The 18918-nt window shown below is 44.9% G+C and overlaps 2 protein-coding genes across 2 annotated transcripts in view; one reads left to right on the top strand and one right to left on the bottom strand.

The window, feature by feature from the left end:
* Positions 1–80: 80 nt before the first annotated feature.
* LOC135404787 (ubiquitin carboxyl-terminal hydrolase 42-like) lies at positions 81–3866 on the bottom strand. The gene is made up of 10 exons (XM_064639521.1): positions 3797–3866; positions 3013–3213; positions 2519–2626; positions 2341–2443; positions 2147–2214; positions 1916–1986; positions 1285–1367; positions 868–979; positions 394–534; positions 81–185 (listed from the first exon to the last, which is right to left on the bottom strand). The coding sequence occupies exons 1-10, from the start codon at positions 3819–3821 to the stop codon at positions 81–83; spliced, it is 1017 nt and encodes a 338-aa protein (XP_064495591.1). The 5' UTR covers positions 3822–3866.
* A 3332-nt stretch (positions 3867–7198) lies between these two features.
* Positions 7199–18918, top strand: part of LOC135404786 (dynein axonemal heavy chain 5-like) — a 40744-nt gene continuing 29024 nt past the window's right edge. Inside the window, exons 1-5 of the mRNA XM_064639520.1 lie at positions 7199–7265; positions 7394–7458; positions 14109–14359; positions 16381–16495; positions 16738–16914. Coding sequence (XP_064495590.1) covers positions 7199–7265; positions 7394–7458; positions 14109–14359; positions 16381–16495; positions 16738–16914 — 675 coding nt within the window. The remainder of the gene's footprint in view (positions 7266–7393; positions 7459–14108; positions 14360–16380; positions 16496–16737; positions 16915–18918) is intronic.

Genomic DNA, 18918 nt, shown 5'->3' with positions numbered 1-18918 from the left:
AAAAACACTCCGGAAGGTGAGAAGTACAACTGCAAATGAGGCAAAGGAAATGTATTCTGAACATATTTGAATCCTGGTTATTACCTGGCATAGAACAGCAGGTAGGCTTGCTGCCTGAGAACTGTGTCAATGGAACACAGCTGCACAGATTCATCGTCCATCCGGTACCACAATCCATTGCTGGCCTGTAAAAAAAAGGCAAGGATCTCTCCATGGTTTCTCTCCAAAAACACAGGTAGGAAACTGCCAAACCGAGAGCATGTCAAAACAAATGCAGTCCAGCCACTAAGGAGGCCTTCTGCCCCAAAACTTTGGCTGTCAGTAACACTGACAGGAAAGTTTATCTTCCCCAGCACACATTTTTCCCCATTGGGAAGGAAGTTGCTCTGTTACCTTTGTGTAGCAGAAATAGTGTCCTCCATGACAGCTGACACCACTGTGCACCAGGACAGCATATAAGGAGTAGAGGAGTGCTTCTCCATCTGCCTGAGACATGTATGGGCGAAGATCCAAGTACTCCGGATACCCTACAACCTATGGAGAGACCAAGAGGGCTCAGACATGACCCTGGTCTGTGACATGAAATAGCCTACCAAGTGCAGGGGCCAGTCCAGGGGTATCAATACATCTCTGGGGCTCATGAGCACTTGGTTTTCCATAAAGCAACATAACATCGTTTGGGTGGCAGGAAACCCTTCTCAGTCAAAGCAGCCCTATCAGAGCACAGTGCTTGCCTGTCTTCCCACAGGAACTTTCCACTCCCCAGAAGGGACCCCAAAAAACCCAACACAAGCAGCTTGTGACAAGCATACTGCTTTAGGAAATCTGCTTCTTGAAGAGAAAGCTGCACACCAATAGTGTACACACCTTGCTGATCTTGCCACCAGTGAAGCAGTCAAACCTCTTCAGACACACAGTGAGAACCTTGGGTGCACAGTGGACAGTGAACCTCTTAGTGGCGGCAACATTCTTCTCACACCTTGAAACCAAGCACAGAGCACAGCGCTGAAATGCACCCTATCTTCCACCAAGGCAGTCAGACAACCTTTCTTGTCTCGTGCATCCTTATGCTATTTTAAGGCAATTCGGTGCCATATTTCAAACAAACAAACAAACAAACAAACAAAGAAAAAACCCCAACCCCCCTCCCCAAAAACACCAGACAAACAAAACTGTGTCTCATCAGTGTGCAGTAAACTTCCACGAGAAGATGACTTCTGCTCAGTGACTTGTAGCCCCCTCACACAGAGTCTCGTGTTAATATGTTGTTAGTAATCATCTTACTTGCTACATTTAAAGCAGTTTTCCCCATCCAGGTGCTCCGGTGTTACAAAGTCCTCCAGAGCTGCAGTGAGGGATGAGGCTGCCTGGAGAATTGAGAAATCGGTGCACTGAGCTACAGCAAATGCCCTGGCCCAAACATTTTCCAGGAGCTGACAAGAAAACCCCTGTAGCTGATGCTGAGGAGACCCGCCATGAATCTGCAAGCTGTATCCAGAAGGAGCCAGAAAGAGAGTGTGGTGCTGAACATTTCCCCTGTCCCAGAGGTTCTCAGGGGCAATCAAGAGCTCCCTCTCTCTATCACCTGCCATTGAGCTACTGATGTTATGTAGGGTCATCAGTAGTGAAAACAATCCAACCCATCAGCCTGGAAGCCAGACAGGTGTTGAAGGAGGGCAAAGGAAAGAAGGATGAGGCTATGTCAAGGGTGCAGAGCGCAGAATGGGTGCTTGTCCAGCTTCAAGCCAGCACCTACAGAGAGACCAGTGCCATGGCCTCTGCAGGAGGACAACATCCGTTCCCCTTCCCATCCACGACCAAGACCTCTTGTGTTCACAGTATATGCTTTCAGGACAAATGTGTGGACTCTGAAAAGCCTTGCCATGTCTTGAAGCACAACTGCAAAACCTCTTACTTTGATATCCAAGGGGACATCCAGGAAGGCCTCATAGGAATCAGAAATGGCTTTGCAGCTGAAGCAGATGACTGGAAGGAAAAATCAAAATGCCGAGCAATGGTGAGCTGAACGATGGTACTGCTTTGTGCTCATTGTACCTGTCCTGCTAGTCCCAGGGCCAGCTGTTGGGCACAGGCAGACAGAAGGGCACAGGCAGTGCCAAGGAGAGCAGCTGTTGTAGAAACATACCTCTGGATCTCAGAAAGCCTCCAAATATTTGATGGACAATGGTAGTAGATTGAGATGATATGTCCAAGCTGGAAACAAGTCGTAAGACAGAGCATTACTTCCTCCAAGCCCCGGCTGTAGGTTTTCCTTGATGAGGCCACATCAAGGAGTCCAAAGGGCTCAGAACTTTGTAAAGGTAACTTGCTTGTGCTTACTCGTTGCTTGCACTCAGACAAGCTCTCTGCATGGCATTGACAGTACAGCATAAGAAGTCATGGGCATCTTCCTCCCTGCCAAGCTGAAAATGTTCTCCTATGACTAAGAAACAGGAAGTTAGTAGTTGTCTCCTACAGGAAGGGAAGAAAACCTGTCAAAGAACCTGAAATCACATACATCTGAAAGCCCTGAGAACAGCCAAAGGCAGGATGGCACTGACTGAACGCAGGACCTTGTTAACATGCGCTTCCATGATGCACATCATGCAGAAGCCTTGTTGGCGACCTGAGGAGGGAGGGAGAGAAGGTCCTCTGGTTAGCAAAATATCCCTAGTGGTGGAATACTCCTCTTCTTCCACTCCCACTCCAGTGCAATATGCCACTCCTCCCAGTGTTTCAACAAGCACGGGACGTTTTAGTGCATAGAAAATGTTCTTCAGAGGAATGCTAAACTGAGGTTTTAACTTGCAGGAATAGAGACCCAGAGCTAGAAAGATGTGCCTTCATGAAGAATAAGACAGTTGGATAGGACAGGTGGCTCCTGAGTGTACAAAGAACACAAGTTCTGGGGCTGACAAAGGGCTGCTTTTCTCCTAAATCAAATTTCAGGTTCTGGGAATCCTTGGGATTTGATGAACAGATTCACAGGGAGATGTCCCTAAGAGTACTCACAGGCCTGGCTGTGCTCCCGGGAGAGCAGATAGTTGGCCAGTGGCGGGGTGTATGTCAGGCATTGCAGGACAGCATTAAGGAAGCATGTGTTGCCCACATTGAGGAGTCCTGCTCCAGCACTCTGTCTTTGCTGCCAGACCATGCAAATCTTCTCTGGGGGAAAGAGGATCCTTTGTGGCGGAGTCATTCCCTCGGCAATGACTGCAGGGAAATTCCATTTGAAAAGAGATGAAATGAGGCACAAAGGCATATTTAAACAGTGAGGTCTCTACAGGAGCACTCAGGACCATCTGCTTCAACTGCCAACCCAACAACATCAGGGGAAGCTTAAACAGTGCCATTTAAATTTACTGTTTTGGAAAAATCCATTCCCCTGTTTACGTTGCTGAGAGTCCAACAAACCCACAATCTGGTTTCTGGGCCGCAGGCTACCTTCCTTTCTCAGTAGAGTTCTAGACTGGGTTATCAGTGAAGCCATCCCTTTTCCTGATTGTAACTTGTTGAAAACAAGGAAATACTGAGCACAGAAGGTAACCCAAAGGATGGCAGACCTCTCTACGAGCAATGGCAGCTTTCAAAGTCTTGTACCTAGTGTCAGAGGAGCGACAAAAGGTGTTTTCCTGGGTCTAATTGTAAACACGGGGGTCAGTTTGACTGCTCTCAGGAAACATCCCAGAGATCACTCTAGGTTGGGAGCACATCATTCTGGGATTTGACCCCCAGCCATGTCAGTTGTCTGTGGCAGTTCACAAAGTCCAAACCTGCTGGTGAAGCTATTACTCACAGGAGTCGTTCCCTGCTGTGGCCATTGCCTCTCTCAGGAAGAGAGTGCAATGCTTTAGATGACCAAGGATGTCTTTGTCTCCAGAAAGAGAAGAGCACCAATCCCGTCACCTAGTTGCAAAGAAATTACTGTAGCTCACCGAAAGTATCAAAACTCTAAATAAACGCAGAACAGCATCCCCCACCAAGTCTTTCAGTGGTGCTCGTAACTGCTGCTGAGCTGCAGCTCACGCCCTTATGATCAGGCGCGGGGCACCAACTCACAGCGGGTTCAAAGGCCCTTTTGAAATGCTCCCATGGACGTTACCTTCTCTGAAGAGGCCCTGCTGCTCTCCTGACACTGCTTCAGCAACAGAGCCCTCTGGCTTTCCCACCTCCTAGGAGTGACCGTCTTTCAGCCACTACTTTAACTGCTGCCTTTGCTGCTCTCCTTTTTCTGCCTCCCTCCCTCCCACAGCAATCAAGGTGGGCTGAGCCCATCCCCTCAGACTACAGTCACCTCCCTGCTTACCTATCCTAGGCTATGGAAAAAAAACCAAGAATCAGCAAACTGGAATTCTAGCCTAGGTCATACCTGGCCAGCCTCTAAAAGTTGTAACAGCTCAGCCTACAGCTAGGAAGGTATAAATCAGCCTATACTTTTATCCCATATACCCTGCTCTATGATCTGGGCCAAAAGTCAAAGCATTACCTTTGAAAGAGGAGGAAAGTTGAGGAGAAATGGTCAGTCAACAATAAACCATCCAAAAAAGGCAGGCACACAAGTAGCAAAGGAAGGAGCTGAGTTATCCCGAAGGCCAACTCTGTCCAACTGATTTTCGTTGGCGCGCTCCTCAGGATACCGGATGGGTGCCACATCTCTACCCCTTTGTGACATGGGGTCACATGGAACCCCACGGAACCACATGGAACCACATGGTTCTTGGGCACAGGAACCCACATGGCACGTCCACCAGGTGGAAGCCACTGGACCTCCCCCCGTGCTGGTGGCAAAGGGCTCGTCATCCTCTGACAGAGCTCCCACACCTTCCCTGAGCCACACGGCCTGAGGAGTAAAAGCCTGCTCAGGGCTGTAACTGAGCCAGGTCACAGCTTTTCTGGCCCCCAAGACGCTGAGGGTTTCACTGCCACTCCTATCAGGGAGACTCTTAGCAAAGCACCTGGACTCTTATGGGTTCATTTCCAATTAATTTCATCTGCCCCCAGGGTACAACCATGGGCTGACCCTGAACTGGGACTGCCAAAGGAACCCTTCAGAGGCTGCGCTGGGAGGACCTTGGCTGGCTGCTGGCCCCCGCCCAGCTGCTGTCTTGTCCTCAAGCTCTGAAAACGTTCCTGGATGGCTTTTTAGCAGCTTCCCATTTACTCCTGCCGCTAGGGTTGGTTAGGTTTTGATCAGCCGCAGCTTTAGCCAGACTCCCACTCTGGATGGTGAGGGCACGCGCGTGTTAGGCGGAGCTATCCCCTGCACGTCCGGCGCCGAAATAAACAAATACCGGCTTAATAGCACCTGTGGCTGTTGAGTTTTACTACTGTTGCCTTTTCCTGGCATCAATGGATAGAGACAGTTTTGTCCCTGCTGCACTTGGCCTATGTTGTTTTGGGTTTGTTGGAAATCATAAAACTTTTCTAATTTTTTTAGTGTTCCTAATTAACTTTTTGATTAGTTGTTTTTAACACACATCATAGGCGGTGTGTTCAGCCTTAAATCAACTTTAGCCAGCATGGAGTAAAAACTGTCATAAGCTCCTTTGGGAGAACACAGCCTGGGAAAAGTACTAAAACTGTAAGTTTTGTTGAAGTTAACCCTGTTATGCTTCAGTGGAGAAAGCCTGTCAGAGAAAGATGTCCTGTTGAAGGAGGAGATCTGGAACACAAGATTTATGGACTACAAGGACCTTCTGCAGAAACCAGCAGCTAAAGAAGAAGACTAACAAAGGCTCAGCATTTGTGTCAGAAAATCCCTCGGGGAGGGAAAATATACAAAAAAGATTAAAGATATGAAGTTATTACAGTAGAAAGTGAGAAATTAATAACCAATCCCACATAGAATACTAATTAATGAAAGGGAGTGAGTGATGTAATTTGGAAGCAATGAACATTAATTTCTTTGTTTGCCAAATCTGTATAAATAGGTGAAAAGCGATGTCTTGCTGTCAGTACGGAGGCAGGATTTTTGTCAGCCACATGCACACGCAGGGCTGCAAATAAAAGTAATCCCTTGCTTTCTAACAGTAAAAAGCCAATTTGTTAGAGGGTCCTATTTATCCCGACAGTTTCAGAGGTGTTTAGCAACAGGCAGTCCTCTGGACACCTGGTGGAACCTCTGCTCAGCAGGCAGATAGTGTTTCTCATGCGCCAAGGATGCAGCTGGTTGTTATTTAACAACACTTGACCTGGCTGCTTTGGCCCCTGCCTGGAATGGGGCATCAAGTTTTACTCAGTTCTTCTCAGGACAGGTGGTTTCACTCCTGCCCAGCTCAGCACAGTTCATATGGCTCCTGCTCCACTCCGAGGTGTTTCTTCTTTTAGACTTGGGGCATCCAGCTCGGGCATGACTTTGCTTGGATGGCTTTTTTCATCACGTCTTGCAGCAGCTGGTTTTATCCCTGTCATCCTTGGGGAGGCTCCTTGTATCCCTTACCCAGACAAAGGATCTGCATTTACTCCTGCATTACACCTCTCAGGTGACCTTTTTATGCCCCTGCCCTAACCTGATGTCCAGGTCCTGTATTACCGTCCCCCCAGCAGCACTTCAGGAGCTCTCTGATGAAGACAATCAACAATGGCACTCGTGAACAGTGCCTCTGCTCCTGCCTCCTGCTCATATGGGGGCATTTTAGGACATAAACAGCTGTGCTCTGTGACCAAGCTGGTCCTACATGAGTCCCCTTTGCCCTCATCGTCAGTCCCTGAAGGTCCAGTGCACCAGGAAGACCCCTTCTCCCCCTCCCTATCAGCCTTCTCATTTCCAGGCCCCAGGCCGACTCCTTTGCTCCTCACAGGCCTTGCAGGTCACAGGCACCTGCCTGCCAGGCTGGGATGGCCTCACAGCAGCACAGGGCAGCACAGCAGCACACAGAGCCCCATCTTAATACCAAACAGACTCTTCTCCCCTGAAAGGGCCACTCCTGTTCTGTTAACGGGTTTCAAGTCTAGATTAAGATTGTTATATTGACATGACAAACCAAGGATTAGGATGTGCCCTGGCCTGCAGAGTGATCAGGTCCAGGTGATCAGGCATCCTAAGCTGAGCTGTGCTGTACAGTTCGGTGCTAAAGGGCTTACAAAATCTTGCTATGCTGGTGCTGCTTATAGAAATCTTGTGCTACTCAAATCATGGTATTCTGGGCTATAGTGATCATACCATGATGTTAAAAAAAATGAAGCTTTAATTGTAACTATGACTCAGTGCCGTCATCATTCTGCCAAGGATATCCTGATGAACCCGTCTGTCACCGCAGTGTCAGGTGATAGCCCTGACCAAAAGGGGACAGGGGGAGGTGCAGAACAACTGTCCATAAGTGTCCCTTGGCTCAGGGGATATGCAGGGCAGCAGGGTTGCGTGCTGGTCCCCTTTCCTCCTTTCCCCTTCCAGGTGACACTGGCCAAGGCCCCAGCACCTGCTGCCACGAGCTGTACACAGCTCCCCTGATGTTCAAGGTCTGACAAGCTTAATAAAACAGCTCCCACCAGAGGTTTGGTCTGATCCCCCTGATCGGAGGGGAAACCGTGTCTATGGGGGAGGAAGGCATGCTTTCTGCACCTCCTTTTTGTACCTCATCAAAACCACTTCAAGATTTGGACAAAAATCAAAGGATAAGCGACCAAGAAGGCTCCTGATAGCCTTAAACAAAGCAGATGTTGGATCCTGATTGCTCCCTTTGGGTTAGAATAGTCCCATTCCCTGTCAGAAAACTGCCTGAAGCCAGACACAGTCCCATGGAGAGCTCAGCCCTGCACTTGGCCACTGGAGCTGTTCTACAGCTGACGCCGCCTGACAGGGTGGCAACAGAGCCCCTCTGCTCCCTGTAGCTCAAAGCTAGTGGGCTCTGGGCACAAAGGGGTGAGGCCAGGAATGGGCGGGGGAATCCAGAGCAAGGGGCTACGGGGATCGTGTCGCTACTCTGAAGGGGACCTTCCATGGGCAGTCAACGGTATTTATTTCGGAGCGGGCCGTAGGGGTGCGTGGGGAGAGCTCTCGACTCTGCAGTTCCTCACGTGTCTGACAGGGCGTCTTGGGAGGCACTGCAGTTCCCCCAGCTGCTCCAGATCCATAGCACTGAGATTTCCTTCTTTCCTTCCCTTCTTCCCTCCCCAGGGTCTCCTGTGGTGTTCTTCTGGCATTGGGTGTAGCAGGAGCCACCCCCAGGGCTCTGCATGGGGCAGGCTGGGTTGTGGCAGTCTAAAAATGTGTAATTAATAAGGAAATTGTAGATTTTGCATATAAGTTGTTGTATTGTATTGTACTGTGCGTATGTTCTGTCCTTTCATTGGTTGATACTTGACGCAGTACCGTATAGGGTTATGTTCAGCCCCTATCTCCTATGATTGGTTGTAATTTGCATGCTCCGCCTAAACCCCATCTTCTGTTCCAGTGCCTTCCTTACCCACGTTATTTAAGGCTGGAGCCATTTTGCGCAGTGCTTTTTGTGCCCTTTTGTTCCTCCCTTTAAGCCGTTCAGTTGCCCCGCTACTTTTATAACAAAATCGCCTTACCAGCTGCACCCAGAAAAGTTGGGGAGGTCTTTATTCAAGCGCTGACCTCCGCACTGGGTGGTACCTGCTACTCCTCAGGTGATTGGACAGAGCCATTCGTTGGTGTGAGTTTGGCATTCCCCACCCAAAGTGCTACAGGAGTGCCAAGCTATTCTGAGGAATGGGGAGTTGTTACGAAGGCTTGACCGGAGCCCTGCTTAGAGGGGCTGGGAGAGGTCCAGCAGCATGGAGTGAGCCTGGCCAGTGCAGAGGGGCCCCGAGCAGGAGATGAAATCTCTTGCAGAGAGGCGCCACTTGCCACAACAGCAAACGGGGAAATCTTCCTCTCCCTTCAGGTCAGAGGTAGAAGTGGATGTGATCAGTGGTGTTCAATCCCCCTGCAATGGGGAGGTGGAGATCCAAACAACCTATAAACAGACTGGCTCGAGCAAGGAAAGGCTGGGATGCTGCGACAATTATTGTGGCATGGTACTAAGGCAGGCCTGGTAAATCCAGATCAGATGCTCTGGCACCTCTGTTAGGAGGCAAAGTCATCCCAAGGGCTGGAGGCTTCTGCCCAGATGATGTCAGGAGGGGCTGCACTCACTGGTGTCTCTGAAGGTGTGAATCTCTCTGTGATTCTCCTGGTCCTTGTGCCATTTCCCAAACAACATGGGCAGGAGGAGGGCTTTGCTGTCACTTGTGGGAGAAACCTGCCTCTGGCTTTAGAGTGTTTTGAGAAAGTCCAGCTCAGACCTGCTTCATTTTCTAATGAGGGAAGTTGTCTTCCTCCATAGGCTGAAAAGGCCAGGAGCAAGTTACCATGTGTGTACATTCCCATACTTTCCTTTTGCTGTGCAGAGGGGCTTTGGTCCCGTGGAAATGCATGGGGCAGAGGACAGGGGACCTTGGGATCAGGTGGCAATCTTGGCTACTGGAATGTTTCAGGATTCTTGTCTGCAAGCTGCAGTTGAGTGCGTCGTATCACTACTGAACCAGAGATGCTCCCCTGCCGCTCCCATCAAGTGGACTTGCTTTTGGGGGTCTTGTATTTCTTTCTTATTGTCTTTCACGAATCCAGGGAAGAATGTGTGCGATTTTCTGGTTCTTCCCCTCACCTAATCCCCTAGCTGCTTTTTGGAAGGCCTCTTGCAGAAGCTGATACTGAAGCAGTGCTTTCAGGGTTACCCAGGGACTCTGAGAAACTGGAGGGGGAGAGATCACAGATTCAGTGCTGCTTGTGGTCAGGGACTAACGGAATGGCAAGCAGCTGGCTCACTGGAGAGAGATATCCCATTTCTAGCTAAATGAAGCTAAATCTCTTATCCACCAACTTCTGATTCAAGTCCAGGCAGTTCTGTCTAGACTGGCCAATGGGGCTGATGATGCCTGAGACCAAATCTTCCTTCCTGGGGCATTTCAAAAGAGCCAGCCATACTGAAATCAGGAGCTTTTCTACATGTGCTTGATGAGCTCAGCTGCCTCAACATCTGTAAGTTTTCTTTTTTCAGACCCCATTGACGATGTGCATGGTGACCTCCTGGGATCCCATGGCAAAATGAACCTTCTTTGCCCCTGCGAGTGTAGCATCTTCCCCTTGCACTCCCTTCCTGGAGCAGTAGGTGCTGGCACAGCAGCCCTTCATCTCCAAGGAGTCCCCAGGGTTGTGAGGGGGGATGAAGCTAGGTGGACAGCAGATCGCAGTCAGAGGCCATGGAACAGGTTGGACATGAGCTTGGGGAGACCAAGTGAAGTTCATCCCATATTAAAAGCCTCTATGGCCCATGAGGAGACAGCGAATCTCCCTCTGGAGAGCCTAGGTCAGGAATATACCCGCATCCATCATCGTAACGTCTCTCCATCTTGTTTGCAGACAAACCTCCTGTTAAATCTGCCAGAGCTTCCAAGCTGACTGCAGGCAGCAGTTGTAGAGCCCACGGCACCAGCTCCTAGGTCAGCAAGGAGTGCCTTTCAGATGCTGTCTCTCTCCCTTGCTTTGTGCTGCCCCAGTCTTTCTGATCTGCCTCATCCTTGACTTCTCCACCCTGCTCCCTGCCATTGCTTGAGAAGGAGTTATCTGCAATGCCTTTGGGCACCGGGAGCCCAGAGACTGAAGCTTTCCAGCAAGAGTCCCAGGCCTGTACAGCAGCTGTGAATTTCCCTTGTAAGAGCACTGTCATCTTTCAGCCCAGTGTTTATTTAGCCCCATTGTCTCTGTTGTACAATGTGGCTGCTTCAGAGAGCCCCTGTGGTCCTTCCACCTCTCTCTGCCTGGCCTGGCTGTCCTCAGGGCATCTTGCCAAGCTCTCATGTGGTGCTGCTGACCCCTGGGCTGGTGTCATATATCTTTTCTAGAAGATGATTTTTTTCAGCCAACGCCCTGTGGAGGACAGCAAAGCTGCAGAGATGAGCCCACATGTCAGGAGAGAGCCTGGCTGTCCCAAGAGCTGGTGCTGATGGGGGCCAAAAGTGCCCCTGGTCTCACCCCATCCCAGTCAGCAGTGGGCTATCAGGATTGAACTGTGAAGTTTGTTAACTCCTCGGCAGCATGCCTGTGGGGTGGGGAAGACAGGGCAGGGGAGCGGCTGGATGGTGAGAGAAGGGCTTCCAGGTGTTCTGGAGGAGATGTAGCAAAGCCATGGGGGCCATGTGCTGCTGCAGCCCAGCCTTCCTGGGTGCACTTCAGGAAAAGTGTTCTAAGAAAGACCTTCCCTCAAAGCAATGGCCTTGGGTTTTCTGGCTGCTTTTCCCAGAGGAAGCAGCATGTCAGCAAAGGAATCAAAGCTCAGGGGATTTCCAGTGAGAAGGACACTGGGAGGAGTTGGGTATGTATTCTTCCATCCCATAAAATGAGAAAAAATGGGCCGGAGTGAGAGGTGAGGGATTTCCAAAGTCTGCTCATCTCTGATGTCTCCCCTCCCTGGCATGGAGGGATCCAGTGCCTCCGGTGCAGACCCGAAAGCTGTGCTGCACATCCGGAAGGTGATTGTCCTGCTTCTGGTCAGGACAGTGTTAATTTGGGCAGTATCCAGGAGGGGGCACAGCCAGGACATAGAGGTTATTCCTCATTCTGTCAAGGATGGGGGAAGGGGTCTCTTCCAGGTTGTGTGCGTGGTGGCAAAGTTGGGCACCAACTGGTGAGCAATCACGTGTGAGTCATTTGCCTCCCTTGTACACTCTGTTATTAGGATTGTTTCTGTTACTGTTCTGTTGCTGTACTGTTTTCTTATTTCATTGCCGTTTCCAGTAAGTTGTTCTTATCTCAGCCTGCGATCTTTACCTTTTGTGCCTCCAATTGTCCCGTCCAGCCTGCCTCAGGATGGAGGGGGAGTGGGAAGGAAAGGAGGAGTGGGAAGTGAGCGAGTGGCGCACGATTTGCATGGTTTCAGTGAGAACACTAAATTATGGAACACCCGTCTTAAACACATCATCGTGGCTGGGCTTCTCGAATGAAGATTTCAGAAGGCTCTATCCACATTTGTTACAAGCACGCTGGTGGCTTAGGAGGCCAATGCGAGAGAGACATATCCGATTGCAAAAGGCACAGCAGAAAGACTCCCTAGGTGGTATATTCTGCAAGACATGATTCTTTCTGCCTTGTCTTTTCTCCTCGAGAGTGATTCTGCGTGCGTTCTCAAAGGAAACAGCAGCGTTAGAGATGGTGTGTCTCCAGGCCTCCCGATTTGAGGCCAGAGTAGACCAGTTCTGTTGATTGATATGGCCGAGGCTGAGATGTTTGTAGCTATAATTGTCTACAACGTGGAATAAATAATTCTGATTACAGTATTTTAGTATTTCTTATTTTATTATTTTAATAATATTTCTTATAACATTACTATCTATTGCTGAATATATATAACAGGTAATAATGTATTATAAAGTATTACTTCTCTCTATATTTCTATATTATATTTCTATATATATTTCTATATTTCTATATATACTTCTCTCTATATATATTCTATATTTCCATATATATGTCTATATTTCTAATAATATTTCTATATTATTATAACTCTCATCTTCTTAGCTAAATCATTCACTCATGTCTGAGAAGGCGTGTCGAAAACAAGGATGCCTTGGCTAATAAACGCAGTGCTAGTCTTCCGTTCTGCTTGAGCCAGGGCCATAATCCAACGCCATCATTGCCAGAGTGCCCTGAATGCTTGTCTGACGTGAATCTCTGGGGCGTGGAAACCCTCCTCTTCTTCTCTGAAGGGCGGTAGTCTGTGTGCTGCACAATCTCTACTTAATATTTGTTTTCTTAGCTTTAATATAATTGCTTCAACACTGCTTCCAAATACTGCACTATGTTTGTAGCTAAAATTATCTACAACGTGGAATAAATAACTCTGCTTAAAGTATTTTAGTATTTACTATTTTATTATTTTAATAATGTTTATTATACTATTACTATCTATTACTGAAGATATATAACATGTAATAATGTATTATAAAATATTACTTCTATATTATATTTCTATATATATTTCTATATTTCTATATATATTTCTATATATATATTCTATATTTCTATATATATTTCTATATTTCTATATTATATTTCTGTATATAGTTCTATATTTCTATATATATTTCTATATATATTCTATATTTCTATATATATTTCTATATATTTATTCTATATTTCTATATATATTTCTATATTTCTAATGATATTTCTATATTATTGTAACTATCATCTACTTAGATAAATCATTCACTCAGGTCTGAGAAGGCGTGTCGAAAACAAGGATGCCTTGGCTAATAAACGCAGTGCTAGTCTTCCGTTCTGCTTGAGCCAGGGCCATAATCCAACGCCATCATTGCCAGAGTGCCCTGAATGCTTGTCTGACGTGAATCTCTGGGGCGTGGAAACCCTCCTCTTCTTCTCTGAAGGGCGGTAGTCTGTGTGCTGCCCAAACTGGCTGTGGCAATCACAGCCCCGCCATGTTGATCTTCTCTGCTCTCTCTGCCTCTGTCGGGTTTGCTCCCGAGCAGCCCGGAGCATGAGAGCCTGCTTGGAGCTGGCTTTGGAGGGCCCTGGAACTGCAGTATTCACTAAGACTTGGTCACAACGTGGAGGACTTGTTCTCTCCCTCTTTCTCTTCCGCAGTGAGCGGTCATAGTCTGTGTACTGCACAAACCGGCTGCCAAGGTTGTAAGTTCCCCGCACGGATCTGCTTGGCTCCCTCTGCCTCAGCAAGGTTTGCTCCTGAGCAGCCCTGGGAGCGGGAGCCCACCGGCAGATCCTCTTGGAAGGCCTTGCAGCTGTGCTATCCCTAGGACCACGGTCATGACTTGGAGGACCAGTTCTTCTCTCTGAAGCGTCATCATAGTCTGTGGTGTCCCCAGACCAGCTGCGGAGATCCCTGCCCCACAGAGGGAATCTGCTCCGGGACCGCTCCCTGCCAGTGTCCTTCATGCCCTGCAAAGAGAGCTGTGGAGAGTTCCTGCCCTTTTCTCCTGAAAGGATCAGAGCAGTGGGGAACCCCTACAAGTTCTGGGACAGGACAGTTTGGGGCCTCCAAAAGACTCTTTTGGAGGGCTACTAAGACCAAAAGGCCAGAGGCCTTTTTTGTAAGCTGTTTTCCTGAATACTTACTTACATTTAGGTTTTCTTTCTCTCTCAAGTATCTGAACATTTCCTGTCCTCATTTGATATGGACTGCACTGCTGATATAAAGAGGGAAATTGTGCAGTGTATGGGCTCATTCCAGGATGGAGTGGCAGAAAAATGTTCTGATTACTTTCAAAGATACAGACGTTCTACACATGTGACTCCCAAATCCTACCTGTCCTTTATTCAGGGATATAAAACCACATACAAAGAAAAACATGCTGAAGTACAAACATTAGCAAACAGGTAAACTAATCAGTTTACTACTGCCTTTCTGTAGTTTCCTTCCCCAGGTAGGTGTATTCTGATGTCTCTTTTCAATGCATGGCTCGTCTCCTTGCACAGCAGAAAGGTGTTTTTTTTAATTCCTAATATTGTGTAAAAGTATAACTTGATCAAGTATTATAGTTACTCTTGCCATATAAGTTAAAGACTATATGTATTTGGAGAGGGAAAAAGAGTAGCAGTGTATAGAAAATTAGGGTGGTGGGAAAAGAGGTGAATATAAATTATTCCCATGTATTTTTAGTGAGTAAAAGAAAACATCTGTTGGGAGAGCAAGACTGTGTGAGCAATTTCTCCTGCATTTCTGTAGGCCTTGCTTGACATTACTATGGAAGTTGCAAGCTTTGTGATGTTTATTCTTACAGACTGTGTGAAACTATAAACACACAGATAACAAGTATAAACTCACATAGTTATAAGGTATGAGAAAATAGTATGTTTATAGTAGAAAGTTGTGGGAAAACTAGATATAAAGAAACACCTGTAGGATCTCAGAAAGACCCTAAAGGCTGATCCATAGGAGGGACTTTGGGTGGCAAAAATGATCTCAGACCGCATGGACAGAGCTTCAGATCCAATGAACTGAAGGTGTGAGATGCGTGCGCAGACTGAGCTATCCAATCACCTTGTTGTAAGCATGTACCCGGGAGAAACTAAACTGTATAAAAGTTAAGTCAGTTAAATAATAAGTTGGACATCACTGATCATATTGATCGTCTGCGTGTGTTCCTGAACTCCAGCCGTCAACAAAGATCTACATGTAATTTTATAATATATTCACAATAGCATTTAATTTACCAGAGAGCAACTTTTATTTTCTTACTGAACAGTTGTGTCCTCCTGATATGAACATATAAGAAATACCTTTGGTGGTTTTGGTTTTGTGATCATAGGGCCTCACTCAGACTGCTGAGTTTTTTGGGTTTTTTTTAATAATTGTAGATTATTAAAGTGATTTTGATACACTCATTCCTCTTTTCAGGTGCTTTATTAAAATAATGAGATCTATTTGCAGATATATCGTCATGTTAAAAACACTCAATTATAATGTAAAATTAACATTTACTGTATCAATTGGTATCACCCTTAAGAAAAATGGTCTTCTCAATTTTGAAAGATTGTAAAAAGAGCTGGAAACCTTTAAGAAAGACTATTTATTTCATTTTGAAACATTCTTTGGTTCCAAAATCAATTTGAGTTAGAAATCTGTAGTTACCTTATGAGTGAAGACTTGTAAAACAGTGGGGTCTGGTCCTGTTTTCTACCTTTGCGTGTACCAGGTTAGTTCGTGTATGCCAATTTGAGTCACTTAACCTTTGTACCTTAGTTGCATGGTATGGCAGGTGCTAAACTTTGTCTGTTCACCTGTATTTGTTCAGCTGTCCAAGTACTGCTTAGCCTTTGCAATAGCAGTCTCTGTAGAGGCCACTTAAACTTGCCTGAAAAGTCCCAAGTGAAGACTTACTTTTTGATAGAAAAAAAGCACTGTTGAAGAGGCATTTTAGTGCTCAATTAGAGAAGTCTTATTGCAATACTGTTTTTCTGTTACTCTTGTTTGGTTGTTTTGGTTTCTTTTCAGTATCCTCTTCAAAGAAGAAATAGCAATTTGATATAGTTCTCAGAATTTTAGTGAAAATGCTTTCTGTTGTATAGAACTCAGTCCTTTGAGTGTCAGCTTGGAGCTCAACAGGGACAGGGACATATATGGAACCAACATATAGGATTTTTATGCAATGATAAAGACATACAGTAAAATTTCAAGCTACAGACTATTCATGTACTTTATTGTTCACTTTATTGATTCTGAAGACACTAGGTACTTTTGTGAAAGTTCCTGTCCAACTTTTATTTTTGGTGTAAAACATCTTTTGCTACTGTTCATTCAGATTGATGCGATTCATTCTATAGATGGAATAATTTGGAAAATGGAGTGTCAATTATATAGGGATTTAGGTGCTTCTCATTTTGTTTTTTAACTCCAGAATAAATACTGGACTGGAAAAACTGAAAGAGGCCTCTGAGTCAGTGGCTGCTCTAAGCAGAGAGCTGGAGATAAAAGAAAAGGAACTTCAAATTGCCAATGAAAAAGCTGACATGGTATGTACAGCCTTCAAAATGTACTGCTGTTTGATTTTTTTTTTCTCCTTTTATTTCTTCTATTTTGAAAAGATCCGTCAAGTAAAGTGAAGTGTTGGAAAAAAGGGATCTTTGAGAAAGTTATCTTGTTTGATTTTTCTGGTTTTGGAATTGACCTGATACAATTTTACAAGAAAAATTAATACATTCTTTTAACTAGGTTTTTTTTTAATATTTGGCATATGGGTTTACTCACATTCTAGGTATTGAAAGAAGTTACAGTAAAAGCACAGGCTGCTGAGAACGTGAAGGGTGAAGTTCAGAAAGTGAAAGACAAAGCTCAAGCTATTGTAGACAGTATCTCAGTTGACAAAGCCATTGCTGAAGAGAAGTTAGAAGCTGCTAAGCCTGCTTTGGAAGAGGCAGAAGCAGCCTTACAGGTTAGTATTTAGACCATGTATAACACTATTTTACTACTAAGAAGACGGGTGTCTTTGAAATATAAGATTGCAGATGCATTGCATAGCTCTTCATTTGACAGAAAATGTATGCAAATAAACATACATATTTTGAGGCTGTTTAGGTTCAGTTTTGTTTTCCTTTTTTTCGCAAGTACCAAACTGCAAATAAGCAATTTTCAGACAAGGGCAAGTTTTAACTTTTATTTGAAACTGTAATTGATATATGATGTGTTTTAGGTTGATATTAGACCAGTATCTGAATGTCGATATTGTTATTAAACAGCTTGTGTGCAAAGAGTGAAGAAGTGCTTTCCATGTAAAACCAGTTATAATTCCATCCAAATCTAAACCTCCTATTTTAAGTTTTCACAAATAAATTGCATTTTGAATAGGTTTGCTGGTCCACTATTTTTTGTCTTAAAAAAATAATTATTTTTTCCTACGAATTGTGGCATTACCAATATTTCTAGCATTCACCATGGGACTTCATTTCTTTCAAAATACTCTTTTTGTAAAACTTTTCTAATAGAATGATAACACTTTGTCCATATCTTTAAGATGAACAAAGATTAATGTTAGCTGATCTTTTGTAATATTTTCTTTTAATGCCTGTTCAGCTGACTGTATGAGAATGTTCCTCAAGGCATTTTTCTGTGAGCAGCAGTAGTGGAATTTGAAGTATACCTATCAGAGGCTAGCAGGGACCTGGTATCTCAAGAAACAGAAGAATGAAGAAAAAACCTCAGAAGAAAAAAACCTCAAAACAATAAATAAAAGTTGTTATGTAGATTTACTGGAAGGTTTCCCTTTCCACTTTAGAGGCTGCCAGCAGTTGTGACGGTTAAAGACTGATTTGAAGGAATGCCATGAGAATCTAATATAGAAAAGTTTTCATGGATCTTCTAAATGTATGACCAGTTTGAGGGAGAGATGTTTAACAATCTCTGACTGATTCTTAAAGGGCAGAGTGGAAAAGTCAAAATGCTGGCTGATGACATGACAGCTGGTAAGAGTGGAATAAGAGCAGATCCTAAGATCCTGATACTTAGCTACAGGAAAAAGGTTAAAAAAGCAACAACAAAACAATTAACCCAGTGGTGGCCAAGAATCCTGACAAGTGAAAAAGCCCCAAACAATGTTAACTGGTCAGTGTCTGAGGTATAAAGAGAGCACCAGTGTTCTGTATTTGGTCCTGCATCTTATTATAGTTTACTTTCTGACTTTGAGTAAAATTACTGAACCAAAACAATACTGCTCTTCTTGAAATGTAGGGTGCTAATAAATGAAAATCCAATTATAAAAAAAGCTACACTAGCATTATTGTGAGACTTCACAATGGGCAAAGGTATTTGGGCTTAATTTTGAAATTCTTGCATTTTCTATAAGTTGCTTTACTTGTGTCTAAAGGGGAACGGCAAACTATCGTGAAAGCAAGCCTATCAGCATGTATATATGTGTTCTCAGCATGCATTCTTTCATTCATTCAGAAACTCCCTTAAGCAAGAAAATTCTCTGTATGAGTCTGCATCTTTCAAAAAACGAATCTCATAATCATTACAGGTTTGCAAATTTCCATCTAGGGATTCCAATAGTAGAATTCTGCTTGTAGTTTGGACAAAAGCCTATTAAAATATTTGATAAATATAAAGGTCACTACCCAGATGGAAAAAAAAAAATTGCGGTTAGCTATTTCACTCAATTTTTTACATATTTTAGGATTGGTAAATGCTATGCTAAGAGACAGGTAGGTACAGAACAGCTTATAAGCATTTCTAAACATATAATGAGATTAGTTTTTTTAAAGTTTGAGTAAGAATTGTCAAAGTTCAATAAAAGTTAGATGCACTTTTCCCTGCAATAAAAATAAATGCACAATTATAAGTAAGTAAATAAATAAATAGAAATTAAATGCCACAATTTGGATGCTAGCAAAAAAGGTTGGGCTGAATTTCCTAACAGTCACTAAGAAACACTGGTTAAAGT

This window comes from Pseudopipra pipra, chromosome W (assembly GCF_036250125.1).
Source record: "Pseudopipra pipra isolate bDixPip1 chromosome W, bDixPip1.hap1, whole genome shotgun sequence".
Classification (NCBI taxonomy): domain Eukaryota; kingdom Metazoa; phylum Chordata; class Aves; order Passeriformes; family Pipridae; genus Pseudopipra; species Pseudopipra pipra.
Note: the sequence above shows the minus strand (reverse complement) of the source record. Positions and strands in the feature narration are given on the sequence as shown.